Source organism: Notechis scutatus, chromosome 16 (assembly GCF_049901735.1).
Source record: "Notechis scutatus isolate UNSWTSFEM ecotype Mainland chromosome 16, rNotScu1.2, whole genome shotgun sequence".
In the NCBI taxonomy this organism is placed as follows: domain Eukaryota; kingdom Metazoa; phylum Chordata; class Lepidosauria; order Squamata; family Elapidae; genus Notechis; species Notechis scutatus.
This window is the reverse complement of record NC_142024.1, coordinates 1552501-1577500: the sequence shown is the minus strand read 5'-3', so window position 1 is coordinate 1577500 and position 25000 is coordinate 1552501. Positions and strand designations below refer to the sequence as shown.

Genomic DNA, 25000 nt, shown 5'->3' with positions numbered 1-25000 from the left:
ATATTCCCTTCTTGTAAAATTGTTATCATTTTCCTTTCTTCTTTTTTCTGCAACTCGGATGCCAACCTTCTCCCCAGTTTATTTGCAGATTCAACATTTCTTTGTTTGACATAATTCATCTTCATTTTCCAGGAATTATGACCTAAGCCACTATATAGCTGGCGTGTCTGGCCCTCAGTTTAATCCGCTTTTTAATCGGTTTATGTTTATAAGCATTTATAAGAGTGAATTGCTTGATGTTTCCAAAATGAAAAAAACTGAGTTGTGTTGAATAATCAGTGCGATGACACACACATACACATCGTAATTCAGGAACTGCTTTTAAGAGCGAAATAAAATGGTGATGACATTCTTTGGATCAGATATTAAATTTTAACTGTTGACAAGGAAGGTTACGCCTGAATGTAAAGTAAGTCTTTTCTCCACAGCTTCACATTTTGCAAGTCCAGGAGAAGGAGGAGGAGGAGGAGGAGGAGGAAGGAAAGAGGAAGGGAGGAGGAAGGAAAGGAGAAAGAAGAAGGAGAAGGAAAGAAGGGAGAAAGAGAAGGAGAAGGAGGAAAGAGAGAGGAAGAAGGAGAAGGAAAGACAAAATGGTGATGGAGAAGGAGAGGGAGAAGGGAGAAGGAAAGAAGAGAGAAGGAGGGGAAGGAAGAGGAGAAAGAAAAGGAAGGAAAGAAGAGGGGAGGAGAAGGAAAGAAGGAGAAGGACTGTGAGGTCCTTGGGGCTCTCTGAATTTGGGGGGTTTTCTTGCAGACATTTCCTAACCCAACTAGGGAACATCATCAGTGCTAGAAGGGAGTAGGGTTTGCTCTTTGCAAGCAAAGCTACTTGTATATAAACAGAGCACACACCCCCCACTCTTTCGGCACTGATGATGTTGCCTAGTTGCGTCATGAAACGTCTGCATGAAAACCACCAAGCTCAGACAGCAGCAAGGACCCCACATTCCTCCTCCTCCTCCCACTGATGATGTTACCTAGTTGGGCCATGAAACGTCTGCAAGAAAACAACCAAGCTCAGAGACCACCCCCCAAACCCCATTCTCAAGACCAGTTTTGGGACCCCTTTTTGCTCCTTCACACCTGGAGGTGGCTGGAGGTTCACCTAGCAAACCAACCTTAAGCAACGGAGACATTCTTTCCATTTCTCACTTTTAATTGAAGATTCATGTCCCCCGTTGCCATCAATTCAACAGGTGTGGCTCCCAGCCAGCAAGGTGTGTCCTTGATTGATGTCCTTGCCCTGGAATTGTGGGGAGGGGGGCAGCTTTGTACCACCTGCCACGGCCTCCTTCCCAGCTGTTGCCCCACACCTCAACTCTTCTGAAGGCCGGCCATAAAATGACGTCAACATTTCACAATGCCGCGCCTCAACCCTTGGGTTGTTTGTGGTGCGGCTTCTTTCTGTTTTACAGCCACCGTCCTAACCGGTGCCATGAGATCCTGGGTTATTCAGTAACTAAGGTTTCCCTTTAAAAAAAAGCCAATTTTTCTGACCGTCAAGTCAAAGGTCTCCCTGTCTAAGCAAGAGCCAGGACTGCGGATCGGCCATGAAGTCCTCCCTGGTGCTGATGCTTGGTTTGTGTCTCCTGCCGGCTCTCACCGAAGGCATCACCGTCCGGGTAATATTTACGCTCTTTGGTTGAAAGATGGGTGCCTGGTTTAGGATGCTGGGATCTGTTGATGGCTAAGTTAGATGACCAAGGGATGGACCTCAGTTCTCCAGTCTCTCTCTCTCTCTCTCTCTCTTTCTCATCTATCTATCTATCATCTATCTATCTATCTATCTATCTATCTATCTATCTATCATCTACCATCTCTCTATCATCTATCTTTATCATCTCATCTATCTATCTATCTATCTATCTATCTATCTATCTATCTATCTATCTATCTATCTATCTATCTATCTATCATCTCTCTTTATCATCTCTCTCTCTCTCTATCTATCTATCTATCTATCTATCTATCTATCTATCTATCTATCTATCTATCTATCTATCATCTATCTACCATATCTCTATCTATCATCTATCATCTCTATCATCTGTCTGTCTGTCTGTCTGTCTGTCTATCATCTCTCTCTCTCTCTCTCTCTCTATCTGGAGAACTTCAACTTTCATGAAGGTTGCAGGAATTGGGTAGATCTAGTTTAATGAAAGGAAGGACTACGGGTGACATGGTAGCAGCCTTCCAGTATTTGAGGGGCTGCCCCCCAAAAAGAGGGGGGGGGTCAATTTATTCTGCAAAGCACCTGAAAGCCGGAGAAGAAGAAGCAACGGATGGAAACTAACCAAGGAGAGAAGCAACCTGGAATTAAAGAGGAATTTCCTGATAATAAGAATAATTAATCAGTGGGATGACTTTCCCCTAGAAGTTGTGGGGGCTCCATCACTGGAGGTTTTTAAGAAGACATTGGACAACCATTTGACCGAAATGGTACAGGGGGTCTCTTGCTTGAGCAGGGGGTTGGACTAGAAGACCTCCGAGGTCCCATCCAATTCTGCCATTCTGTCATTCTCTAATCCCAAATCAATTCAATTGCCCCCAGAAGTTGTGGGCGGGCATGCACCATCTCTGGAGTTTTCTGAGAAGCCCGAAATACATTGTTTTTCCTCTTCTTGTCCCACACAGGTCCAAAACTTGTCCTTCTCCTGGGATTCGGTCAAGGCCCTGAAGAAAGTCCTGGATGTGGCACCCCAAAACCCACGTCCCCGAAGCCGGGGACCGGCACCCGTGTGCTTGCACCCCGAACTCCCCCGTGAATTCGTGCCTCTCTGCTCCTCGCCGAAGGGCGCCGATGTATTCCGGACTCTCGGTAGGTAAAACGGCCCTGACCGAGTTTAACCTCAACGGAGCTCCGTTGGAATGCAGGCTGTCCTCAAGTCAAGACCACATTTGGGGACACCCCCCCCCAAATTTATGTCACTAAGTGAAATGTCCATTAAGTGAGTTTTGCCTCATTTTATGACCCTGCTCGCTCCCATTGTGATGTGAATCACTGGCGTTGTTAAATTAGTACTGGACAGGCTAAACCGTTTGGAGTTGCAATGGCACTGAAAAATGTGATTTTTTTCCCCTGAGCTACCTAGAGTCCCTTTCTACCAATTTCCTCTCTAATGATTTATAACTGCTCGGTGCTACTCATAGAGGGTTGATAGGCTGGGTGGCGTAAAACGTTCGGGCAACCTCTAGTAACTTCTTCAGGTTGAAGTAGCCCAGGTGAACATTGTTCAGTTTGAGGAAGCCTTCTTGAACCCATCTCGTCTTCCTTGTCTTCAGACCGCATAGCCAGCGACCCCGAGACCTGCGAGATCTGTTTTAACGTCGCCTGCTCTGGTTGCTAAGTGAGAACCGGCCGTTTTCTCCACCGTTGGTCACCTGGTGGTGACCCATCCTGGTCTTCCTGTTGTGGCCTCCTACAACCTCTTGTTCGTAGTCACTTCCGGGTCATCTCCATACAATTCAGGACTGGCAGAGAGAGAGAGAGAGAGAGAGAGAGAGGAAAAGACATGGAAAATCAGCTAGGCACGATCCTGGAAACAAACCATGAAGTCTCCTTCTCAGTCGCTGCATTCACACCTTTACCCTAAGCCATTGTTTCCTTAATCATGGTTTGTTGGTATCATGGAATAAAACCACACTTGGATGGGTTCTATCGCACGCTCGGCTTACTTTTTGGACCGTAAAAGTTAGTTTGATAAGAACTAAGCCCAACAAAAGGTGGAAGCTGTACTTTTTGGCTCAAAGGCAGGAAGAAATGTTTGGTTTTTGCCACACAAAGTTAGCCTTCTTCTTGCCACAGTTCCCCCACGTTCTCTCCACTCCCTGCCTGGCCATGGAGCCATTTCCTCTTCTCCCCGGGGCTGTTTCAGACTTTCTCCTCTCCTCCATCCCTTCCCTTAAATAAAGTTATTTTTGTACTTCTGCAACTCTTACATCTCGTGTTCTGCTGTCTCTCCGCCTTTGGTGGGCGGGAGCCGCTGGGCGCCATAAAAAACGCCTACCCCCACCTCTCCCCCTCCCCAAAACAAAACTGTCCTGATGGGAAAGAGATTATTCGGTCAATAAAATGGTTTTTATGGGGCAATTCTTCTCCAGGGTGGTTTACTTGGGCTGGGTTAAGCGAGACGGGATGGGGTGAAGGTTAAGGCAGCTTCCTGGAAAGATTTACAGCTAATTTATGGTTGCGGACCGTCATGGAGCCAGCCCATCAGGGTTGTAAGTCAGGAACGGTCGTAAAATGAATCCATCAGGTGACTGTCCTGAAGTCCTGAACGCTCCATCAGTGGAAGTTTTGAAGAAGAGATTAGACAACCCTTGGTTTGAAATGAGGTAGGGAGGGTTGGACTCTCCTTAAACAACAGAATGTCGGAGCTCATGAGCGTGTGATCAGGAAAATATTAGAACCGTTAGGTTAACCCTGGCAATTAAAAGAGAAAGAACAAACTGAATATTGTAATGGTGTGGGGATCATTTTATCGATGGTTGGAGACGAAAGATGAGAGTGAGGAATAAAAGAAGACCTGTGAAATATGGGCAATATGTTCATCGGAGTTTATTATCTGAGATGAGGATGGTTATAATAACTTAGATATATCAGGTACATTAGTAATAAGCTAAGAGTAGAGAATGAATACTAAGGTAAATGATTATGCTTGGAAACTTTAATCATTATTGCACAAGATATTTGTACCCAGATGACACACCATTAAATGGAAGATGGACTGTTTGTATTAAACATAAAAAAAAATAGATAGATAGATGATAAATTAGAGAGATGAAAGATAGAGAGAGATGATAGATAGATAGATAGATAGATAGATAGATAGATAGATAGATAGATAGATGGATGGAGAGAGAGAGAGAGAGAGAGAGATAGAGAGAGAGAGAGAGAGAGATAGATAGATAGATAGATAGATAGATAGATAGATAGATAGATAGATAGATAGATAGATAGATAGATAGATAGATAGATAGAAAGAAAGAGATAGAAAGATCAAAAGATAGATAGATGAAAGAGAGATAGATATAGATGACAGAAAGATAGATAGATAGATAGAAAGATATAGAAAGGTAGATAGATAGAAAGAGATAAATAGATAGATAGAAAGATAGATAGATAGATAAATAGACAGACAGAGATAGATAGATATAGATATATGGATATATGGATTTAGATATAAAAAGAAAGTTTGAGCTCCGTTGTGAGGGAAGGATTCCCTGTATTGAAACAAAGAAGGGTTGGACGTAGGAAGGAGAAGTTCTTGAGATGTTTCTCCTACATTCAGGCAACTGACGTTTCAGAGAGGTCTATTTCCATGGAGCACGAAGTCGGCCAGGGTTGACCGAAACCATCTCCATGGCCGATAGCGAGAGGAAAACAGAAGGGGGTGGGGGGGTTGAGATGGCCTGGGGTGGCAGGACGATCTCACCAAACCCGTCTGACAAGCAAAACTAGGCCATCCGTTTCTCTTTGACCCATATATTTTGGAGATCTTCTCCTCGTAGGTGACCATCCGTGGATCAAACCTTGGGAGATGCTTCCAAAAATATCCCCTCTTTTTTAAGTTTTTCGTGCCCTTACAGATAGTCTCCTCGACTGTTAGCAACCGTTCCAAGTTACGACGGCCCCGAAAGCGACCGAGGGACTGTTTTCCCCACACTTACGACCTCCCCCACCCAAATTGCCGATGGGGGGGGGATTTTCCTCTTCGCAACCATCCGGCCAGCGAGGGAGCCCCCCAGTTCAGCTTTAACCCCCGGGTTGCTGACCGAACGCGTGCAATGGGTTCCCCTTAACGACGGCGGCCAAAGGGCAGTCGCGAAATGGGGGCAAGAGCCAGCGTCTCGCTGAACGGCGGAAAGTTGGGGCTTGTCATAAGTCGAGGGTGGAAAGCAACACCTGAACTTTAAACGAAACGTTTGGGGCACCCCAAAAGAGATCAAGATGGGGGGTTGAAAGTCAAGGGGACATCAATGGCGCATCGAGGACATGCGCCAATTGGGGTGGGGGGAAGAAGGCGGCTGCCCCCAGGGCAGTGACTGGCAGGCAGGGAAAGTCACAGGCTGTGCAAGGTGGCCACAGGTGGGCTGGCGAATGGCTGCCTTCCTTGGGGTGGAGCCTGCAGGGCAGAGCCCATCCTGCTTACGCATCTAAAGGTTATGTGCTCAGGTGCGGCTGCTTCCCAAACAGGTGAAGACCCTCCAGGCTTGGTGGGCGTGGCAGGGGAAGGATACTGCAAAATCCCCATTTCTCTCCCCACCCTGCTAACCTGCTTTCCAGCTCCCTTCTCCTGTGCAGGACAACCCAAGGAGACCCAGCCGATCAGCTGGGACTCAGTGGGAGGCAGAGAAGAAATGGGGTCGGCGGGGCCAGACAGAGGCGGTAATTGGCCGGTTCTCCAAACGACTCAAAATTTCTGCTCCAGGTGGTTCTCCAGAACGGGTCAGAACCGGCTGAATACCCATCTCTGGTTTACAGGCTGGGTGTCCACGTTCTCCAATTAAACATATTCGCGGGCCAAAGCTCTGTTATTTTAGTTACAATCTTTTAAAGATAAAGAGTTGGAATGCCAGGATCCCGGCGGGAAATGACCGGCCACCGATTTGAAGCATGGCCAAGACATCTACCCAACAGATCTCTCTACCCACCCAGGGCTCTTCCTGAAAAAAGAGAAAAAAATATATCATCAGATTCCAGATTCTAGGCTGTCAATTGCCTTTTCTCTGCACACAGATCAAGGCGGCGGATGTGACATCACAATGGCCGTGTACCCAGCGAGGCTGATAGCTCGGTCATCCTTGGAGGACAGAACTTCCTGGCCCTCAGGGATGGCAGAGGGCACCAGAAGACCCCGGAGAAGCAGCCCCAAGGCGCAGACGGGCGGTGGGGGGGTGGGCGACTCTGCTGGGCTTCCCGTCAGCCCAGACTGATGGGTCCACGATAGAGTGACATTTTTGTTTTTTTATAACTCTGGCCTATACCGTATATCAGAGGTAAGACAACCGCACCCAGAGTCTTTCGTGATCAGAAAAGGAGGTCACCTCCTTGCCCAATTTCCAACCTGCAAACCCAAAATGCCCTGCCAGGATGGCGAGTTCAAGATGCAAAAAAAAAAAAGGAGGAAAAAAACTCCAAAGTGAAGGTTGTAATGTTGCTATTTTGTACTGTGTTAAAAAGAGTCGGAAGTCAGACCTTCACACGACTTCAACTTCCAGAGTGATACAGGTCTTTTCCTTGTTCTTCCTTCCTTCTTCCAATCCAATGTTCTCAACCTTGGCCACCTGAAGACCTGTAGACTTCAACTCTGGAAGTTGAAGTCCACACATCTTCAGGTCTTCGCACGACTTCAACTTCCATAGTACAGGTCTTCCTTGTTCTTCTTTCCTTCCTTCTAGTCCAATGTTCTCAACTTTGGCCACCTGAAGACCTGTAGACTTCAACTTCCAGTATTGAAGTCCACATGTCTTCAGACCTTCACACAACTTCAACTTCCAGCGTGGTGCAGGTCTTCCTTGTTCTTCCTTCCTTCCTCTAGTCTAATGTTCTCAACTTTGGCCATCTAAAGTCATGTGGACTTCAACTCTGGAAGTTGAAGTCCACACATCTTCAGGTCTTCACACGACCATAGTACAGGTCTTCCTTGTTCTTCTTTCCTTCCTTCTAGTCCAATGTTCTCAACTTTGGCCACCTGAAGACCTGTAGACTTCAACTTTCAGAGTTAAAGTCCACATGTCATCGGATGGCCAAGTTTGAGAACATTGGACTAGAAGGAAGGAAGGAAGAACAAGGAAGGTCTTGAGACAGGACCTCATCCCTAAATTCAGCCCTTCTGCCTATATACTAACTACACCATCCTGGAGAAATGTTAAAAGATGGAGGGCCATCAACTCAGAGGTTGTCTAGATCTTGTTGATGCAACTATCAACCTTTCCTTCCATCCCACACTAGCTACAAACTTCTTCTGTTCTTTTGTTTGATAGCTCATGATGAGTACCAGCCAGAAAAGAGGACAGGTCACCAAGCTGAAGCCAAGACCCCTTGGTTTGAAAGAAGGTAAGTTTCAAAAGACCTCTTACTGCAGCTGTCTCAACTTGAAACGGTTCCCAGGAGTGGCTTTGTTTGTCTTTTGTGAATTTGGTCATTGTAGTTTGGAAATCTCAAGTTTATGGCTTGCTACTATAGCAAATGTACCCAGAATGAGTGTATGTACGTATGTATGTATGTACAGTATGTATGTATGTGTATGTATGCATGTATGTATGTACAGTATGTATGTATGTGTATGTATGTATGCATGTATGTATGTATGTATGTAACCTGGTTTGTTGAACTGAGCCTGTCTCCTTGTCTTGGAGCCAGGATTGACCGAGATGTACCAGGGGGAGCTGCTTTGTGACGTCACGCTGGTGGCTGATGGACAGAGGTTTCCTTGCCACAGGTAAGGCTCCCACAGGTGCCACTTCAGGGGGCCGGCCATGCTCTCATGCTTCATCCCCAATTCCACTGGCAGCAGTGAGGCAGAGGAACCAGGGGAGCCTGTTCCCAGTGCGCGTGTGCGCAGGGCTGCCAGAAGACGAGAGCAGCTGAAACAAAAGAGGCAACTCGAGAGTAAGTCTGGGAGGTGATTGCCCTTCCCATAAGGGATAAAAGTCAGACCTCGGTGACGTGCTCTTTGCAGGAAGCAAAGTAGTTCAATTGGTTCCAAGTTCTCCATGGTTGTTTTTTTTTTCTTTTTTTTTTGTACGGTTGGTTTCTTTTATAGTTAATTGGATACTTCTGTTTTTGGCTACATTCCACAGAACTGAAAGGTGGGTGCTTATCTTGGGGAACTATTGAAGATGAGTTCTGACTGGGAATGCAAACAATTCCCAGCGTTGCAATAAAATAGGTTTTGCTTTTAAGACAAGTTTGTGATTAATTACGATTGGCGAAGTCTGGGTCATAACAAACGTAAGACAGGATAGGGTGGGGCCAACTGATCGTTGTTTGTAGTGGTTTGCCAGAACCAGTCCGAACCGGCAGGAGCTCTACCATTGCACCCATGTCTCAACCCCACGCGGACATCTGCCTCTCGTTGCAGGGCCTTGCTGGCAGCCGTGAGCCCTTATTTCCGGGATGTCTTCGTCCAAGGTGGGAAAGACCTGGAAGGGTCAGAGGTCCAGCTGGAGAACGTCCCTCCGTCCCTCCTGCAGAATATCCTGAAGTACATCTACACGGAAGAACTTGCCCTGACTTCCGAGCTGGCGCCGTCACTCTTCACCGGAGCCAGCCAGCTGCAGATCCTCCCCTTAGAAACCGTCTGCTGCCGGTAGGTCTCCAGGCGTTCCCTCATACGGTTGGGCCAAGGGTGTTGCTGGCTGGTTTGAACTCGTCCCTTAAGATCTCTCGGTGGTCTCCCATCCCAGCCACCCCAAGGCATGCGTGAATGGGACAGACGTAGAGAGGAAGGCAAGGCGGAACAGCAAGACTCAAAACAAGATTTGACCTTTTCTGTCCATGTTTAGGAAACCAGCCAATCGGTTAAAAAGCTAAAAGATTAGGTTTTAAAAATTGGTTTAAAAACCTAAAAGAGCTTTTTTTTTTTTTTTTAGTGGGTTAAAGGAACCAGGTGATTGTGAGTTCTAGTTTCACCTTAAGCCATGAATGCCATCCGGGTGTCTTTGGGCGACTCACCAGGAGACGGGGAATTCTAGTCCTGGCTTAGCCATGAAAGCCAGCTGGGTGACTTTGTACCAGTCCCTCTCTCTTAGCCCAACCCACCTCACAGGGTTGTTGTTGTGGGGGGGGGGAATAGGAGGAGGAAGGCATGTTAAGCATGTGAGGTCCTTGGTGTAACATTTCACGACCAAACTAGATAACGTCACCAATGATGCACTGATGATGTTACCTAGTTGGGTCATGAAACGTCTGCACGAAAACCACCCTGAGCGACCCATATTGTCTTCTGTTGCTCTCCTCGTTCTTCCGCCAAAAACACCCTGCCCTTCTCGCTTATTTTTGTAGACCAAACAGGTCTCCCCTTCCATCTCTCTCTCTCCTTCTAGGTTCCTGGTGACGCATCTCTCCGTCCAGAACTGCTTCGAGATGTATTCCCTAGCTCAGGTGCACCACAGCCAGCCTCTCCTCCATGCCGTCCTGCAGGTCCTGATCCGGAACTTTGACCGGACTTTCGAAGAGGACAATTTCCTCCGACTGGACGCCGGCGATCTGGCCGCCGTCATCTCCTCCGACGACCTCGACGTGGCTTCCGAGCTCAAGGTCTACCAGGTGGTACGGCGGTGGGTGCAGGGCAAGCCCACCAAGCGTGGCCCCTTCCTTGGAGAGCTTCTGCACCATGTCCGCTTCCCGCTTTTCGGTCCCGAGGAGCAAGACGTCCTCCAGGAAGATCTGGAGAGACGGGACGATCTTGAACTCGAACGGAAAGTCATGGACGGCCCGGAACGCTTGCGACAAAGCGGTGGGCTGCGGCAAGGCATGTACAAGCCGCACATCCTCTGCATCGACACCCAGATGTGCGAGTATCAACAGCTGGAGAGTGAGGAGGCCCACATGAGCTGCTATGAGCCACAGGCCGAAGTCTGGGAGAAACTCCCCGGCTTACAATCGTTGACTCACGCTTGCTGTACCTCCAACGGAGACAAGGTCTACCTCTCGGGAGGCGTCTACAAAAACGCGTACTCCAACGCCGTCTACGAATTCGACGCCTTCACCAACCAGTGGCTGCAGCTCCCGGCCATGCAGATCCCCCGGGCGGCCCACGGCTTCGTGTACGACCGTCAAAAGCTCTACGCCATGGGAGGCTGGCGCAGATTCCAGAGCTTCCTCAACTTGGCCGAGCGCCTGGACCTCGTCACGGAGAGATGGACTCCGATGGCCAAGCTGCCCTTCGCCCTCAGCCACCCTGCCTCCACCGTGTTGCGGAGAAGGTGTATCTCCTGGTGGTGCCACCGGGGTCTCCAACCACTGGCTATTTCACAAGGGGGTCTTGATCTACACGATGGATTCCAACACCTGGACGCAAGTCCCTCTGGCGACGGGCTTCTTCGCCGCGGGCGCCGTGGCCGGCGAGAATGGCATCTATGTCATTGGGGGTTACACCGAGAAGAAGAACGAGGATTGGCAGGAGAGGGCCTTAGTGCCCGAGAACCGCCACAGCACCCGTAAATGCTTCTTTGTCAACGAGGCTGGCAAGGTGAACGCCAATGTGGCTGTTCCCAAGCTGCGGCGCAGTTTGGCCAACGCAGGGGTGATCCGTTGCGGCACACGGATCTATGTGTTGGGCGGAGAAGATCTGTCCCAGCGATACAAAGTGATCTACCACTGGCAGCCGGGAGAGACCCGCTGGCACCGGGCCGGCGCTGAAATCCCCGTGCCGCGAGAAGGCATCAGCCGATTCGGGTGTGCGACGTTGCTGAGGCCCAAGCCTCATATTCTCCAACTCTTCCAAGTGACCTCGGTGGTCATCGTCTCGGCGGTCGCCAAATCGTAGTTCCCACCAACCGGTTCGGCTTCGTGCGTGAACATCAGGCAGGGACGATCAATGCATTCCATTCTAATGAGGTACACTCCCAGGTGGCTTCTAAGGGCCTTGGCCTGGTGGCCTTTCAAGAGTACTACAAAGACCATGGGCCACTGAACAATCAAGCTTTGCCATAGATTGACTTTCAGATGTCTCCAAAGCGCCAAATCCCAGCAGCTTGGCAACATCTCACCCCAAAGACGTTGACTGTTCTCACCGGACATCTTTTAAGACCTCAAGTTACCACCTGCTAGAAACTTTGCAGACTTTAAGGACCTGAGAGTCAAGTCGCTGTTTTTCATTCCTTTCTTTTCAATAAATTTGAGCGGCAATGGAAGGCATGGTCTATGGGAGGGGCGGGGGGCACTCCTGTGGGATTGGGTTGCTTTATTCTGGTCGAGTCGTTGGATGAAAGAGGACGGTGGAGGTTCTTCATTCTTTGAATCAGTTTGAATCAGAATAGAGCTGGAAGGGACCTTGGAGGTCTTCTAGTCCAACCCTCTACTCAAGAAGGAGACCCTATACCCGTGATGGTGAACCTGTCGTATGTGCCGACACGTAAGCCATTTGTGCCGACACGTAAGCTGCAGGCAGACTTACCTCATTGTGCATGTGCGTGCCTTGAGGAAGGCTTCTGCAGGCTTCTGCAAGTTTTGCAGGCCGAAAACTAGGCCCGTTTCGTCACTTCCTGTTTTTTTTCGGAAATACCGGAAGTGACAAAACGGGCCTAGTTTTCAGCCTGCAAAGCCTGCAGAAGCCTTCCTCAAGCCTCTGGGAGGCTGAAAAAGGCCTCGAACCGGCCAAAAACCAGCTGTGAGGTACAATGCAGGTAGGGGGGCACGCACATTGCGCTGGGTACACAAGTGCGAGCGTGCAAGAGTGCGCACAATTTTTGGCATAGGAGCCCCATAAGGTTAGCCACCACTGCCCTAGACCATTTCAATCAATCAATCCGGATAGAGCTGGAAGGGACCTTGGAGATCTTCTAGCCCAACCCCCCCTTACTCGAGCAGGAGACGCGACTATAACTCGAATTGACAGTGGTATCAATCCTCCTTCGTCTGCTAATTATACTATGAAAACATTTTAAACATTACAAAAGGAATATAATTTGCCCAGATACTGGAGCTTCTCATTCATGAATGAAAGGCAGAGATGCTTGTGGGCATCTAGACTCTGTGTGGGACAAGGGGGTTGTCCGGTGGGGGCCCGGCGTGTTTGTGAGTACGTGTGTGTGTGTGTGAGCGAGAGAGAGAGAGAGAGAGAAGGAGAAAAAGTGAGAAAGAGAGGGAAAGAGAGAATGAAAGAGAGGGAGGGAGAGAGAGAAAGAGACGGTAAGACTGTGAGAAAAACAGAGACAGACACAAAGAAAGAGTACGGAAAGAGTAAGAGAGTGAGGGAAAGACAAAGAGAGCGGGAGAGAAAGAATGAAAGAGAAAGAGAGAGGGAGAGAAAGAATGAAAGAGAAAGAGAGGGGCCCCTTTCAGCAGGCAGACCCTTCCAGACCAGTGAGGGCCACAGTTGTCTTGCGGAACAACTCCAGGATCGGCTTCTTGGGCAGTTTGACCGCAGCACAGCCGAAGCCACTGACCCCCCAGTTGGCGAAGGGCAGCCGCTCCTGGCAGCGGATCCAGCGAGGGGCACCCTGCTCCCAATAGTAGACGGTGTTGTAGTACTCCTCCTCATTCTCGCCCGCCGCCCGCCGCCCCAGGGCCACATTCTCTCCACCCAGCACGTAGATCCGCTGTTTCCAGCGCACCACGCCCGCGCCGGCCAGTTCCACGGGCAAAGGTGGCACAGTCACGCGATGGTCCACACGCCCATCGGGGCCCAGGAAGAAGCAGCGTCGGGTGCAACGCAGCCCGTCCTGCTCTGGCCGACGGTCGCGCGTGGGCTGGTGGTGCCGCACGCGTCCACGGAAATAGCCCCCCACGACGTAAATGCCTTCGTTCATGGCCACGGCGCCGGCCCAGTAGCCGCCGCTGCTGAGGAAGGCTTGGCTCCACTGATCAGCGCCCACCTGGTAGATGAGCACCTTCCGTGACGCGTACCAGGCACCCACTGCTTCCGTTGCACCTCCCACCAGGTAGAGGCGCCCGTGCAGCGCGGCTGATGCGAAGTGGCTGAGTGGCAGCGGCAGGCGGGCGATGCGTGCCCAGCGCCGCTCGGTGAGGTCATAACTCTCGGCTGAGTCAAGGTAGTCCTCGAAGTTGCGCCAGCCGCCCACTGCAAAGAGGCGGCCGCCCCAGGTGAGGAATCCGTGGGAGGCCCGGGCCACCGACATGGGCGCCAGGCGGCTCCAGCGGCCCCGCAGAGGGCTGTACTCATGCAACATATCTGAATAGGTGTCGTCGGTGTGGACACCACCTGTGACAAATAGCCGGTCGCGCAGCGCCACGCACCGCGCGCAGTAGAGCCTTTCCAGCAGTGGCAGCTTCTCCCAAAGGCCGGCTTGAGGGTCATAGCAGCCGACTTGGAAATCCTTAGTGCGCAGCTCAGGGCCCTCCAGGTTGAAAAGATCCACGCACACGATGCAGGTGTTAAACATGCCCCGCCGGAGACCCCCACACTGGGCCAGCCGCTCCTGCCGATTCAGGCGCCTCCAGCGTGGGCGCAGCTCCTTGGGCCGCTGGAGCAGTTCGGTTTGTACCTGGCGCAGCTCTTCCGGGGTGAGCAGCGGGAAGCGCACCTGGGCCAGCAGGCGGGCCAGGAAAGGCAGGCGGAGGGTGCTCTGGGCTTGCACCCAGCGCCACGCGGCCCGGTAGACCAGCAGCTCGGAAGAGACCAGGAGGTTGTCGGAAGCCAGGATGCTCTCCAAAGTGCTGGGGTTGAGGTCCAGGAAAGTGGGCGCCTCCTGGGACAGGCGCTTGAAGTGGGTGTGCACCAGGCTCTTGGCCTCCTGGAAGAGCGCAGGGTCGTTGTGTGAATAGCCCAGCTGGTAGATGCTCAGGCAGTTCTCCGGACAGAGGTGTTCCAACAGGTAGCTGCAGGTAGAGGAGGAATGTAAGGGCCGGTGGTGGGATTCCAAATTGCATGCTACTGATTCTGTGCACTCTAAGATCTCTTCGCGCATGCACGCAAAACTCAAATATCACTTCCTGCGTACACGCAGCACTCACAGATCTCTTCGCGCATGCACGCAAAACTCAAATATCACTTCCTGCGTACACACAGCACTCACAGATCTCTTTGCGCATGCACGCAAAACTCAAATATCACTTCCTGCGTACACGCAGCACTCACAGATCTCTTCGCGCATGCACGCAAAACTCAAATATCACTTCCTGCGTACACGCAGCACTCACAGATATATTCGCGCATGCACGCAAAACTCAAATATCACTTCCTGCACTCATGCAGGGCCAGTCAGAGGTGGGATTTGCCAGTTCTCCAAACTGGTCAAAAGTTCCGCTACTGGTTCACTCGAACCGGTCCGAATCGGCTGAATACCCCCTCTGCTAAGGGCACAGAACAGACCGCAGCTCCACCAAGGAAGGGAGGGGCTGCCCAGAATAACATGTCCCTTGCTGGTTTTTGAAGAGAACTTAAGTAAGAAGGTGATTTGGGGGCTTCTCCACATCCCCGTCCCGCAATCAACATCCAGCAGGCCTTGTGCAGCCTGGTGCTTACCTGGAACAGCTCTCCAGCAAAGGAAGGATCTGGAGGCGGCTGGCCGCTTCGTACAGATCTTCGGCGATTTCGGGCGTGAGTTCGATTTCCTCCGTGTAGTAGTATTGTACCACCATTTGAATAATGGAGGGGTCCATGTCCTGCAGGAGGACCTCTCCGTCCTGGGACTCTCGGAACGAGTTGGAGAACATGGCTCGGAAGTAAGGGTTGATAGCTGCCAGGAGGATCCTAGGAAACAGAACAAAGCTGTTGTTTTCCCTCTGGCTTTCCAAGTGTTTCGTAAAAATACGAGCTCCGGGTATACTTGTAAAAGCAGAAACAGACATCTTGCGATCTCCGGAACTAAAATTATATTTACTTACTAAGCTTTCATCAGCCTCTGCTGACATCGTCAGAGTATTAAGCTACCATTAGAGAGAGATCTATGCCTTTATATATAATTAATCAATTTAGCCCTTGCACACTTGATAGGTTTAGTAAGTAAGTATAATTTTAATTCCGGAGATCGCAAGATGTCTGTTTCTTCTTACACACACACACACACAAGTAGTGGAATGGCAGAGAGAAAGAGGGATCCCTTATTGGGGGAGGAAGGAAGGAAGGAAGGAAGGAAGGAAGGAAGGAAGGAAGGAAGGAAGAGGATGAATGAATGCAGTAAAAATTCTGGCAATCTTTATGTCTGTAACACTAAGAAAGTAATCCCACCACAACACAATACCTATGACAGGGGAATCGCTCTCCTTTAGCCACAATAGTTGTGTCACACAGAAGCTCTTCCTGGTGCAGCTGTTTCAGGCCTGAAAAATAACTCAGACTTGTTAGCGTGTTTGTGAAGAAAAGACACAACCTCTTCTCAACACCCTTCATTAGCTGCAGCTGGGAACACAGTGTATAAAAAGGGTTGTGCACAGCAAACTGTTGAGGGCAAATCGTGAATTATCTCGTATCGTCGAGGCTTATGTGGGTTCCTGGCGTCTTCCCAACTGTGTGTGTTTTGCTGGCCTTTAAAGTCTGCAATTCCTTCTCCTGCCCTGTCCAGTTAATTGCCGCAGCGTGGTTTGTGTGGATTGTTAGTTACAGTTTGCATGTACCTTGTTTTGGACTGAATTTTCTACGGTCAAAGGCTGTTCCTGGGAGAGTTTTTCTCCAGCCAAAGGTAACTGGAAATTGGGGGCAAAATTGGAGATAATAAAGGGACTCTTCTTACTTTGGTGACTGTGTTGCCTTTTGTCCCACGCCCCTTTGAGTCATCCCACCTGGGCTGCATCTTTATTTATTTTATTTATTTATTTGATTTGTCAATTGTTTCCAAGATAATAAGTATAAGTGTATACATAGTTGTGAATACATGAAATGGGTATATATAAGAAAAATAAAAGAATAGAGAAACAATAGGACAGGGACGGTAGGCACGTTAGTGTGCTTATGCACGCCCCCTACAGACCTCTTAGGAAAGGGGTGAGGTCAACAGTAGACAGTCTAAGGTTAAAGTTTTTGGGGTTTGGGGAAGAAACCACAGAGTCGGGTAGAGTATTCCAGACATTGACCACTCTATTGCTGAAGTCGTATTTCCTGCAATCAAGTTTGGTGCGGTTTACTTTGAGTTTGTATCTATTGTGTGCTCTTGTGTTGTTATGGTTGAAGCTGAAGTATTCATTGACAGGTAGGACATTGCAATGTATGATTTTGTATACCATGCTTAAGTCAGACCGAAGACGGCATAATTCCAGGTTTTCTAGTTCTAGAATTTCAAGTCTGGTGGCATAAGGTATTCTACAACGAGTAGAAGAGTGGAGAACTCTTCTTGTGAAATATTTCTGGACTTTCTCAACTGTGCTAATATCAGATACGTAATGAGGGTTCCAGACTGATGAGCTGTATTCGAGTGTTGGTCTAGCAAATGTTTCCATGGAAACCTGGTTTAGTGTGGTTCTAAATCAGGGCTTGTTTTCACGAAGACAGGAAACTGACCTTCCCGTATGTAGTGATCTAAAGGTTTGGGTTGCTCCCCAGCCAGATCCTCCTCTCTGTCCAACAGGGGATTCATTCTTGTGGCTCCAAGTGGATCCCAGAAAACGAAGCTGTGTGTTATCCGTCTGAGTAAAGCAAGCAGAGTCCCAATTACGGCGAGGAGAATTACATAATCCCAATCTAAGATTGTTACCTAAGAATGTGTGACTATCAATTTCACTCAGTTTTCTTTCTTTTTTCTATTCATTTTGGCTGTTTCAATACGTATTGGCAGGTATCTTTCCCCACAGATACATATTAGAATTACACAGGTTTCTTTTTTTTTTAATTTTTAAAAATAAACTTTATTAAACTTTAAAAACTATTTACACATTACAAAACATTTAGTTAAAAACAAAACCAAGACGAAAGAACATGACCAATAAACATAAAACATGTACATGTACATTTCTAATTGCTTAAACGATGTATTCCTATTAGGCTATTTTCAAATACTTATCTCCTCTATCTAGTTAGTACTCCTATTATAACCTCTATATATTTTCCCTTTCCTATCTATTCACTCGCTGGTTTCTATCTTTTATCCAATTATACCAGTTTTCTCAAACGGTAAAATATTTTGAGTCTTCCTTTAACTTTTGAGTGAGTTTATCCATTTCTGCACAGTCGTAGATCTGAATTATCAGAGTATCCGTTGGCATTTGATCACTCTTCCAACACTGAGCTAATGCTATCCTTGCTGCAGTAATTATATGTAACATTAAGTATTTTGTTTCTTTTGCGAATTCACCTTTTATTATTCCCAACAAAAGGATCTCAGCTGAACTACACAGATTTCTATATGTAAGCTCATTTTTATTTCCTCTGGTTGCAATATTTCCGCCATTTTTCTTGGTTGTCATCTTCTACTTTTTCTTGGTTGTCATCCTCTACTTTTCTGTTTGCAAATCTATCAAACTGTAGGATTTTCCTTTTTTGCTTGGTAGCTTGAAGTAAATTGTAATGTATTATTGTACAATCTGACCTAGATATTTGAATACACAGTGTATCTTCTCCTTGTGATTTGAGAAATCTGGAAAAAAAACAACACCCTAACCTTTTGTTTTTTGTCCTCATCTAAAATAAAATTTTAAAAAATTGCTATCTCGTTTTTCTCAACCCTGGGAAGGTTAAGAGGTGCGGACTTCAACTCCCATAAGTCCTCAGACCTTCCTCCTCCTCCTCTTTCTCCCCCGACAACAACAACCCTGTGAAGTGGGCCAAGCTAAGGCAGATTGACTGGCCCAAATTAGGCGGCTTCCGTGGCTAAGGCAGGACTCGAACTCATGGTTTCCCGCTTTCTATCCCAGTGCCTTAATCCATAACACACCCGGCTGCTTCTCTTTGAAACGGGCCCCTTTCAAGTAGAACCACTGGGAGAGGGAGGGGGGGCCTTACCTGGGGTGGGAGGGTTTGAAATAAAAGTTAGGGAACCAAGGAGGTTGCCTGGAGAAAGATTGTGCAATGAAAACTTACACAGTTGCACGGCTACGGGTGCAAAGATATGCACACCGACGCACACATGCGCGCGCTGGAGAATTTTCGCCCCGATTCCCTTTTCTTACGAAAATTTCAGTAAACGGAACGAAAAAACGGCAGAAGGAGAAATGCAAAAAAATATTTCCTGGCCCGGCACTAATTTCAAGAAATCTGTGCAGGATTACGGAGGGGTGCGCTTCCCCCCTCCCAGGCTATTCTACCCCCCAACCCTCCCACCACCCATCTTGACCTCTCCTTTCACCCCTTACCTTTGGACCAGACTGGTGGTCTCGCCTCCTCCCAGGACCGGGGAAGCCAAATTGGCCCTGAGCATCATCAGGTGTCCGATTGGCTCACCTGGGACAGGTGTCATAGTCCATTTTTACATAGGGGTGTGTGTGTTTTCCTCTGATGGGTTTATTCCAGGTTGTCTGCCTGTAAGGATGGTTGGGGGCCAGGAGGGCGGGGGGCGGCCTGTCCTGGCCTAGCTGGATTTTTAAGAAGATGGAGGGGGGGGGGTCTGGGGGGCGTGGGAAGGAGTTTAAAAAAACCTCTGAATTGTGAAAGGAACGATGATTGCATGGGGTGGGAACGTTGGACGTACGATTGATCTGGAAGAATGGGAAAAGATCTGGAATGTGAATTATAAAATAACAAAACCGGTGGCGTATAAGGAAAACCAACACAAAACGTTCTATCGTTGGCATTTGGCACCTTCAAGACTGGCTAAGATTTACCCAAGTTTAACACCAAATTGTTGGAAGTGTGGACAACAGCAAGGTAAACTTCTTTCATTCTTGGTGGACATGCCCCAAAGCGGAAAAAAAATACGATTCAAATGTGGTTAGAAGAGTTAACTAAAAACGAAATTGATTTTGTCCCGGAATTATTCCTCTTGGGAGTAATTTTTAAAAAACTATAACAGAAAGACAAAAATATCTTATATTACATATATTAATAGCAGCAAGAATTTTATGTGCTCAGTACTGGAAGAAAAACTCCATACCACTAGAAGGCTTAATAATCAAAAAATTTTTTTTAGAGTGTGTGGGATATGGATAAATTAACTATGGAATTAAAAAGAGAAAACAGACACAGAATACAACGCAGTATGGGAAACATGGTTTATTTGGATTGATAATAGATATAAAAAATAGAAAATGTAAATAATGTATATAATAAATAAGAGGGTATGAAAGTATTATGTATTGTAAGTTTTGATAGGACACATAAATGTATATATAATGTCACAGCGCTATTTAATAATTATTGGTATTATGTATAAATGGAAAAAAACTCAATAAAGCATTATTTAAAAAAAAAAAAACTTCCGAAAAGAAGGAAGCATAAAAATTACTTGATCTTTAATTGAAAACTTCGGGTGGCAAATATTTTTTGGAATCTGTCACGCGATTGATGGTAAACGATTTCGTAGTTATGACAGCGGCATGACCTCGACCGTCATCGATATGGATTAGCTTGGTCGCTAAGCAAACTGTTGTAAGATGAGGACTACCTGTAATTGGCGACGCAGATGCGGAGAGCTGGGCCTAAAATCCTAGAATCAGCACTTTTATTCCTACATGGGAGGGTCCACATATCAAAGGAGAAGGTCTGCAAACACAGACTTCATTAAATCAGGTCTCCCAGAGGAAGGACAGGCTCACAAGAATAAACACACACACACACACACACACACATCCCTCAAGTGTCATCCTAGAATCAGCACTTTTACTCAAACTTCCTCAACCTCCTCCCCCCCACCTGATCAGTTATCTAGACCTAATCCACATATCAAAGGATAAGGTCGCAAAACACAAACAGAGTTCATTAAATCAGATTTCCCAGAGGAACGGCATGTTCAGAAGAATAAACATATTTATACACACACGCACACACACACACAAGCCCTTCGAGTGTCATCCTAGAATCAGCACTTTTACTCAAACTTCCTCAACCTCCTCCCCCCACCTGATCAGTTATCTAGACCTAATCCACATATCAAGGGAGAAGGTCTGCAAACACAGACTTCATTAAATCAGGTCTCCCAGAGGAAGGACAGGCTCACAAGAATAAACACACACACACACACACACACATCCCTCAAGTGTCATCCTAGAATCAGCACTTTTACTCAAACTTCCTCAACCTCCTCCCCCCACCTGATCAGTTATCTAGACCTAATCCACATATCAAAGGAGAAGGTCTGCAAACACAGACTTCATTAAATCAGGTCTCCCAGAGGAAGGACAGGCTCACAAGAATAAACACACACACACACACACACACACATCCCTCAAGTGTCATCCTAGAATCAGCACTTTTACTCAAACTTCCTCAACCTCCTCCCCCCACCTGATCAGTTATCTAGACCTAATCCACATATCAAAGGATAAGGTCGCAAAACACAAACAGAGTTCATTAAATCAGATTTCCCAGAGGAGCGCATGTTCAGAAGAATAAACATATTTATACACACACGCACACACACACAAGCCCTTCGAGTGTCATCCTAGAATCAGCACGTCGACACTTCCACACCCAGGACAATCTCCCATTATAAAACAGCCTCTCTGCACCCCATTTCTTTGCAGCTACCCCCTAAAAGGGCGAGCTGTTTTACTTTTTGGCATAAATATATATATATATATATTTTCCTCGCAGCTGGTCAGGGTCCCATTTTTATTTATTGTCGGGCAACCCCGGCTCAATTTAGAACCCCAAATTATTCTTCGGACGAGGGGAAGGAAGCGGGCAGGAACGCAAGAACGGTGAGAACGTGATGCCTCATCAAAACCTCACTGCCCAGTTGTGCAAGAGGATTGCCCCATAATGAAATGCAAGGAGGCCCATTTTTCCCCACCATCACCCCCCCCCTACTTTGGGGGCTGCTTCCTCATTTGGGACCTCAGAAAAACCAGCTGGATAGTGTCGGAAAGAGCTGCGGAAGCAGATTCTGGGGAGAAAAGGGGATATCCCAGCCAAAATTGCTCAAAATGCCAGCCAATCCTGGGTACGGGGAGAACCTTGGGCTCTCCCAGGGCACGGCTAAGCAGACGTCAAATTGTATCTGCCCTGGGCAGAAGGAATAAGGAAAGACTGAGCAGGGGGTTGGACTAGAAGACCCCCCCGAGGTCCCTTCAGTGTTTCTTTTATTATTATTATTATTGGTTAATCTTTGGTGAGATTCACAGCCTTTGGGGCTGGCTGGCAGCTCAACTGCTCGAGTCCCAACCAAGGACCTAGGAACTGTTCAGGTAGCGTCCGAGGATATAAGCTGTTCCAAGTAGGGTGGTTTTTTTTGTAGAATCAGGGTATTCAAGTCTGATAAATTCAGGATTTCCAAATAGCGAGGCAGCCCTTGAGGTATTGCTCCAAGGACTCCAATTACAATTTAGTTTAGTTTATTGTCCTTGCACCTCGTACAATGAAATCAAACACCACCTTCAGCGCACATCATGACCATGACCATGAAAATAAACACAAACACAAATTGGGATTCTTCTTCTTCTTCTTCTTCTTCTTCTTCTTCTTCTTCTTCTTCTTCTTCTTCTTCTTCTTCTTCTTCTTCTTCTTCTTCTTCTTCTTCTTCTTCTTCTTGTTTCTTCTTTTTCTGTTTCTTCTTCTTCTTCTTCTTCTTCTTCTTCTTCTTATTATTATTATTATTATTATTATTATTACTATTATTATTATATTACTATTGTTGTTTGTTGTTTGTTGTTATTTATTACTTATTATCATCATCGTATTTTCTTTCTTTCTTTCTTTTCTTTTTGAAGTTAATCCTTTTTATTCCTTTATAATATTAAAATACACTCTGCTAGCTCCCTTCAATTGCACAGACTCGACCTGGCAAGGGATTATGGGGTCCACACGGCTGGCGCAGGTTTAAGGGGTCGTCTAGTAGGTCTCTTGAGATCCCTTTCACCCGGACTGGTTTCCACCTAATCTGGGGACTTGTCCCTTTGGTTCTGCCTGCCTACTGAAGTGTCAAGATTGGCTTTGCTCCCTGTTCAACTTTCACTGGGAGCCAAGAATCCCTCCCTTTCTGTGTCCCGCATCCTCGAAGGCGCATCTGAACGGATGGGGGAGTTTCAGTTCTTGGTGGGTGGGGTGCCTCCTATTACTCGGTCCCTCCTTCTCCGCCCGCCCTCCCCGGCCGGCCGGCCTGCCTCTTCCCATCCGAGGCCGCTTCTTCGGCTTACTTTCCTCGACCTTGCAGCGCCGGAGTAGCCGCACTTTCGCTTTTCTCTCCAAGCGCAATGAAGGTGCGCAGAGACCTTTACGCAGCGCTGGCTTGCTGGGCGCTGGAGATCTTATGCCTGCAGGTGAGTGGCGACCCCCCCCCCCGCTTCCTCGGTGCCCTCCTCGCCCCACTGTCCTCCCCACCCACCCAGGACCCTTCTCTTGTCCTGCGGGGAATCTCCACCCGGGATATCTATCTCTATCTCTATCTCTATCTCTATCTCTATCTCTATCTCTATCTCTATCTCTATCTCTATCTCTATCTCTATCTCTATCTCTATCTATCTATCTATCTATCTATCTATCTATCTATCTATCTATCTATCTATCTATCTATCTATCTATCTTATAGAGAGGGTTACATAAGTCGCATCGTCCGACAGCAAAAGTTTTGGAAACTTTTTGGAGGTGATATGGATAGGGTTCCCCTTTGGGGTCTCTTGGACACTGACTCCCATCGTTCCCAGCCGGGAGGGGAGGGGCTCTGCCTTCCATCTTGCCGTCCCCAAACTAACTCCAGTGCCTGTCCAAAAAGCGTGCCCCAGGAGGAGAAAGGAGGCCGTGGGTGCGTTGTTTTCTTTTTTTGAGTGTGTGCGTGTGTGAATTCGCTTCAAAGGCGAAGGGAAACTTGTCGCAGGCGAACATTTTCCACGCGTCACAAAAGCTTGGGTTTGCGTGGGCTCCGTTTTTTGGGGGGTGGGGAGTGGGAGAGGGGCTTAACCTTTTCCTGCGAGCTCCGGGTGTTCCTCCCTCTTACGACCACAAGGGACCCCCTCCAAATTTGCGTGGCTCAGGTTTTATCATCCCATGTCTTGCCTCAGTGGTTAAGTTAAGTTTCCCCCCTCTCCGTCGTTAAGTGAATCTGGCTTGCCCCCTTGACTTGGCTTTGTAAGAAGGAGGTCAAAGGGGGACCCTGCTATATCCGTTGTAAAGGTGAGTCAGTGGCCAGGCATTTTGAATTTGGAATGGCGGGAACGTCGGCGAGGAGGAAACGGCCGTTAAGGGCGAAAAACGGTCCCGGGTTGCTTTCTTCGAACTTTGAATGGTCACTAAATGAACCATTGTAAGTCAAGGACTCATTTCCTATCCCGGAGTGGCAGTGGGGAGTAAATCCTAGAGATGGGACCGAAGGCAGATACCTGGGCGTCTAAGATTTAGAACAATGAGATAGTGGAACAGCTGGCCACCAGAAATTGTCAATGCTCCAACATTGGAGAGTTGTTTTTTTTAAAGAAAAGATTGGACAAACAGTATAGGGCTTCCTGCCTGAGCAAGGGGTTGGACTAGAAGACCTCTGAGGTCCCTTCCAACTCTATTTTCTTTTTGGTTGTTCGGTCCTCCTTCAACCCTGCGAGGAGCCGTTTTTGTTGTAAAATGGAATATTTAAAACAAAAACAAAAAATTTTCTTCGCTAAGTGTGGGTAGGCCACACACACACCTCTGTGAGTGGGTGGGTTTTGGGGCTTGTGGCTTTTAACACACTTGTGCGTCATTGACATTTCGGCCTTGCCACCACCCCCAGTCAAATTTCCCCTCATGCAAAGCCCCCCCCTCTTTAAAGGGCAGGTGGGTTTTGTCTCCCCCCCCCTGTTTTTTTAAGGGCAGATGGGGGAAACTTTGCAGGAAGGAAGGTGGAGGGGTTTTATAGTGGCAGATCCCTGCTGGAGAACAGCCACGGCCATAGTCCTCGGTTTATGACCGCAATGGAGCACCCCAAATGACGGTTGCAAAGTGAGACTGTGGCTAGAAGTGAGATTTGCCCCGGTCTGATGGGCTTTCTTGCCCTCGTTGTAGTGAGGTTCAAGACATGGTCCTTAAGTGAATCTGCCTTCCCCGTTGGACCGTCATAAATACGGGTCAGGTGCCAAGCGTCTGAATTTTGATCACATGAGCGTGGGAATGCTGTAGAGCTGGATGGGACCTTTGGAGGTCTTCTAGTTCAACCCCCTGCTCAAGCAGGAGACCCTACATCATTTCAATCAATCAGAATAGAACGGGAAGGGACCTTTGGAGGTCTTCTAGTCCAACCCTGGGCCCAAGCAAGAGATCTTAGACCATTCCAGACAAACGGCTGTCCAATCTCTACTTAAAAACCTCCAGTGATGGAGCATC

General features: G+C 47.8%; 4 protein-coding genes across 5 annotated transcripts in view; 3 read left to right on the top strand and 1 right to left on the bottom strand.

The window, feature by feature from the left end:
• Positions 1-1394: 1394 nt before the first annotated feature.
• On the top strand, positions 1395-3926 carry LOC113427329 (guanylin-like). Its single transcript, XM_026689815.2, has 3 exons — positions 1395-1621; positions 2634-2817; positions 3282-3926. Exons 1-3 carry the CDS (start codon positions 1550-1552, stop codon positions 3344-3346), a joined length of 321 nt encoding a protein of 106 aa, XP_026545600.1. The 5' UTR covers positions 1395-1549; the 3' UTR covers positions 3347-3926.
• Positions 3927-7991: 4065 nt separating this feature from the next.
• LOC113427333 (kelch-like protein 25) lies at positions 7992-11494 on the top strand. The gene is given in 5 exon segments (XM_026689818.2): positions 7992-8058; positions 8365-8443; positions 9086-9313; positions 10050-10940; positions 10942-11494. Coding segments are annotated over 5 exon segments (1818 nt in total).
• Positions 11495-13007: 1513 nt separating this feature from the next.
• LOC113427327 (kelch-like protein 24) lies at positions 13008-17244 on the bottom strand. Its single transcript, XM_026689813.2, has 4 exons — positions 17126-17244; positions 15873-15951; positions 15155-15382; positions 13008-14508 (listed from the first exon to the last, which is right to left on the bottom strand). Exons 1-4 carry the CDS (start codon positions 17199-17201, stop codon positions 13008-13010), a joined length of 1884 nt encoding a protein of 627 aa, XP_026545598.1. The 5' UTR covers positions 17202-17244.
• A 5576-nt stretch (positions 17245-22820) lies between these two features.
• Positions 22821-25000, top strand: part of TNFRSF1B (TNF receptor superfamily member 1B) — a 14073-nt gene continuing 11893 nt past the window's right edge. For both annotated transcript variants that reach the window (XM_087944654.1, XM_026689816.2), the window contains exon 1: positions 22821-22971. In XM_087944654.1, the coding sequence (XP_087800780.1) occupies positions 22906-22971 (66 nt within the window). In that variant the 5' untranslated portion in view covers positions 22821-22905. The remainder of the gene's footprint in view (positions 22972-25000) is intronic.

Coding starts and splice junctions, on each gene's coding strand:
- LOC113427329 (XM_026689815.2), top strand. CDS start 1,550: ATGAAGTCCTCCCTGGTGCTGATGCTTGGTTTGTGTCTCCTGCCGGCT. Junction 1,622..2,633: donor CCGAAGGCATCACCGTCCGG/GTAATATTTACG, acceptor TGTCCCACACAG/GTCCAAAACTTGTCCTTCTC. Junction 2,818..3,281: donor CGATGTATTCCGGACTCTCG/GTAGGTAAAACG, acceptor CCTTGTCTTCAG/ACCGCATAGCCAGCGACCCC.
- LOC113427327 (XM_026689813.2), bottom strand. CDS start 17,201: ATGAATCCCCTGTTGGACAGAGAGGAGGATCTGGCTGGGGAGCAACCC. Junction 15,952..17,125: donor AGATCACTACATACGGGAAG/GTCAGTTTCCTG, acceptor GTTATTTTTCAG/GCCTGAAACAGCTGCACCAG. Junction 14,509..15,154: donor TTGCTGGAGAGCTGTTCCAG/GTAAGCACCAGG, acceptor CTCTACCTGCAG/CTACCTGTTGGAACACCTCT.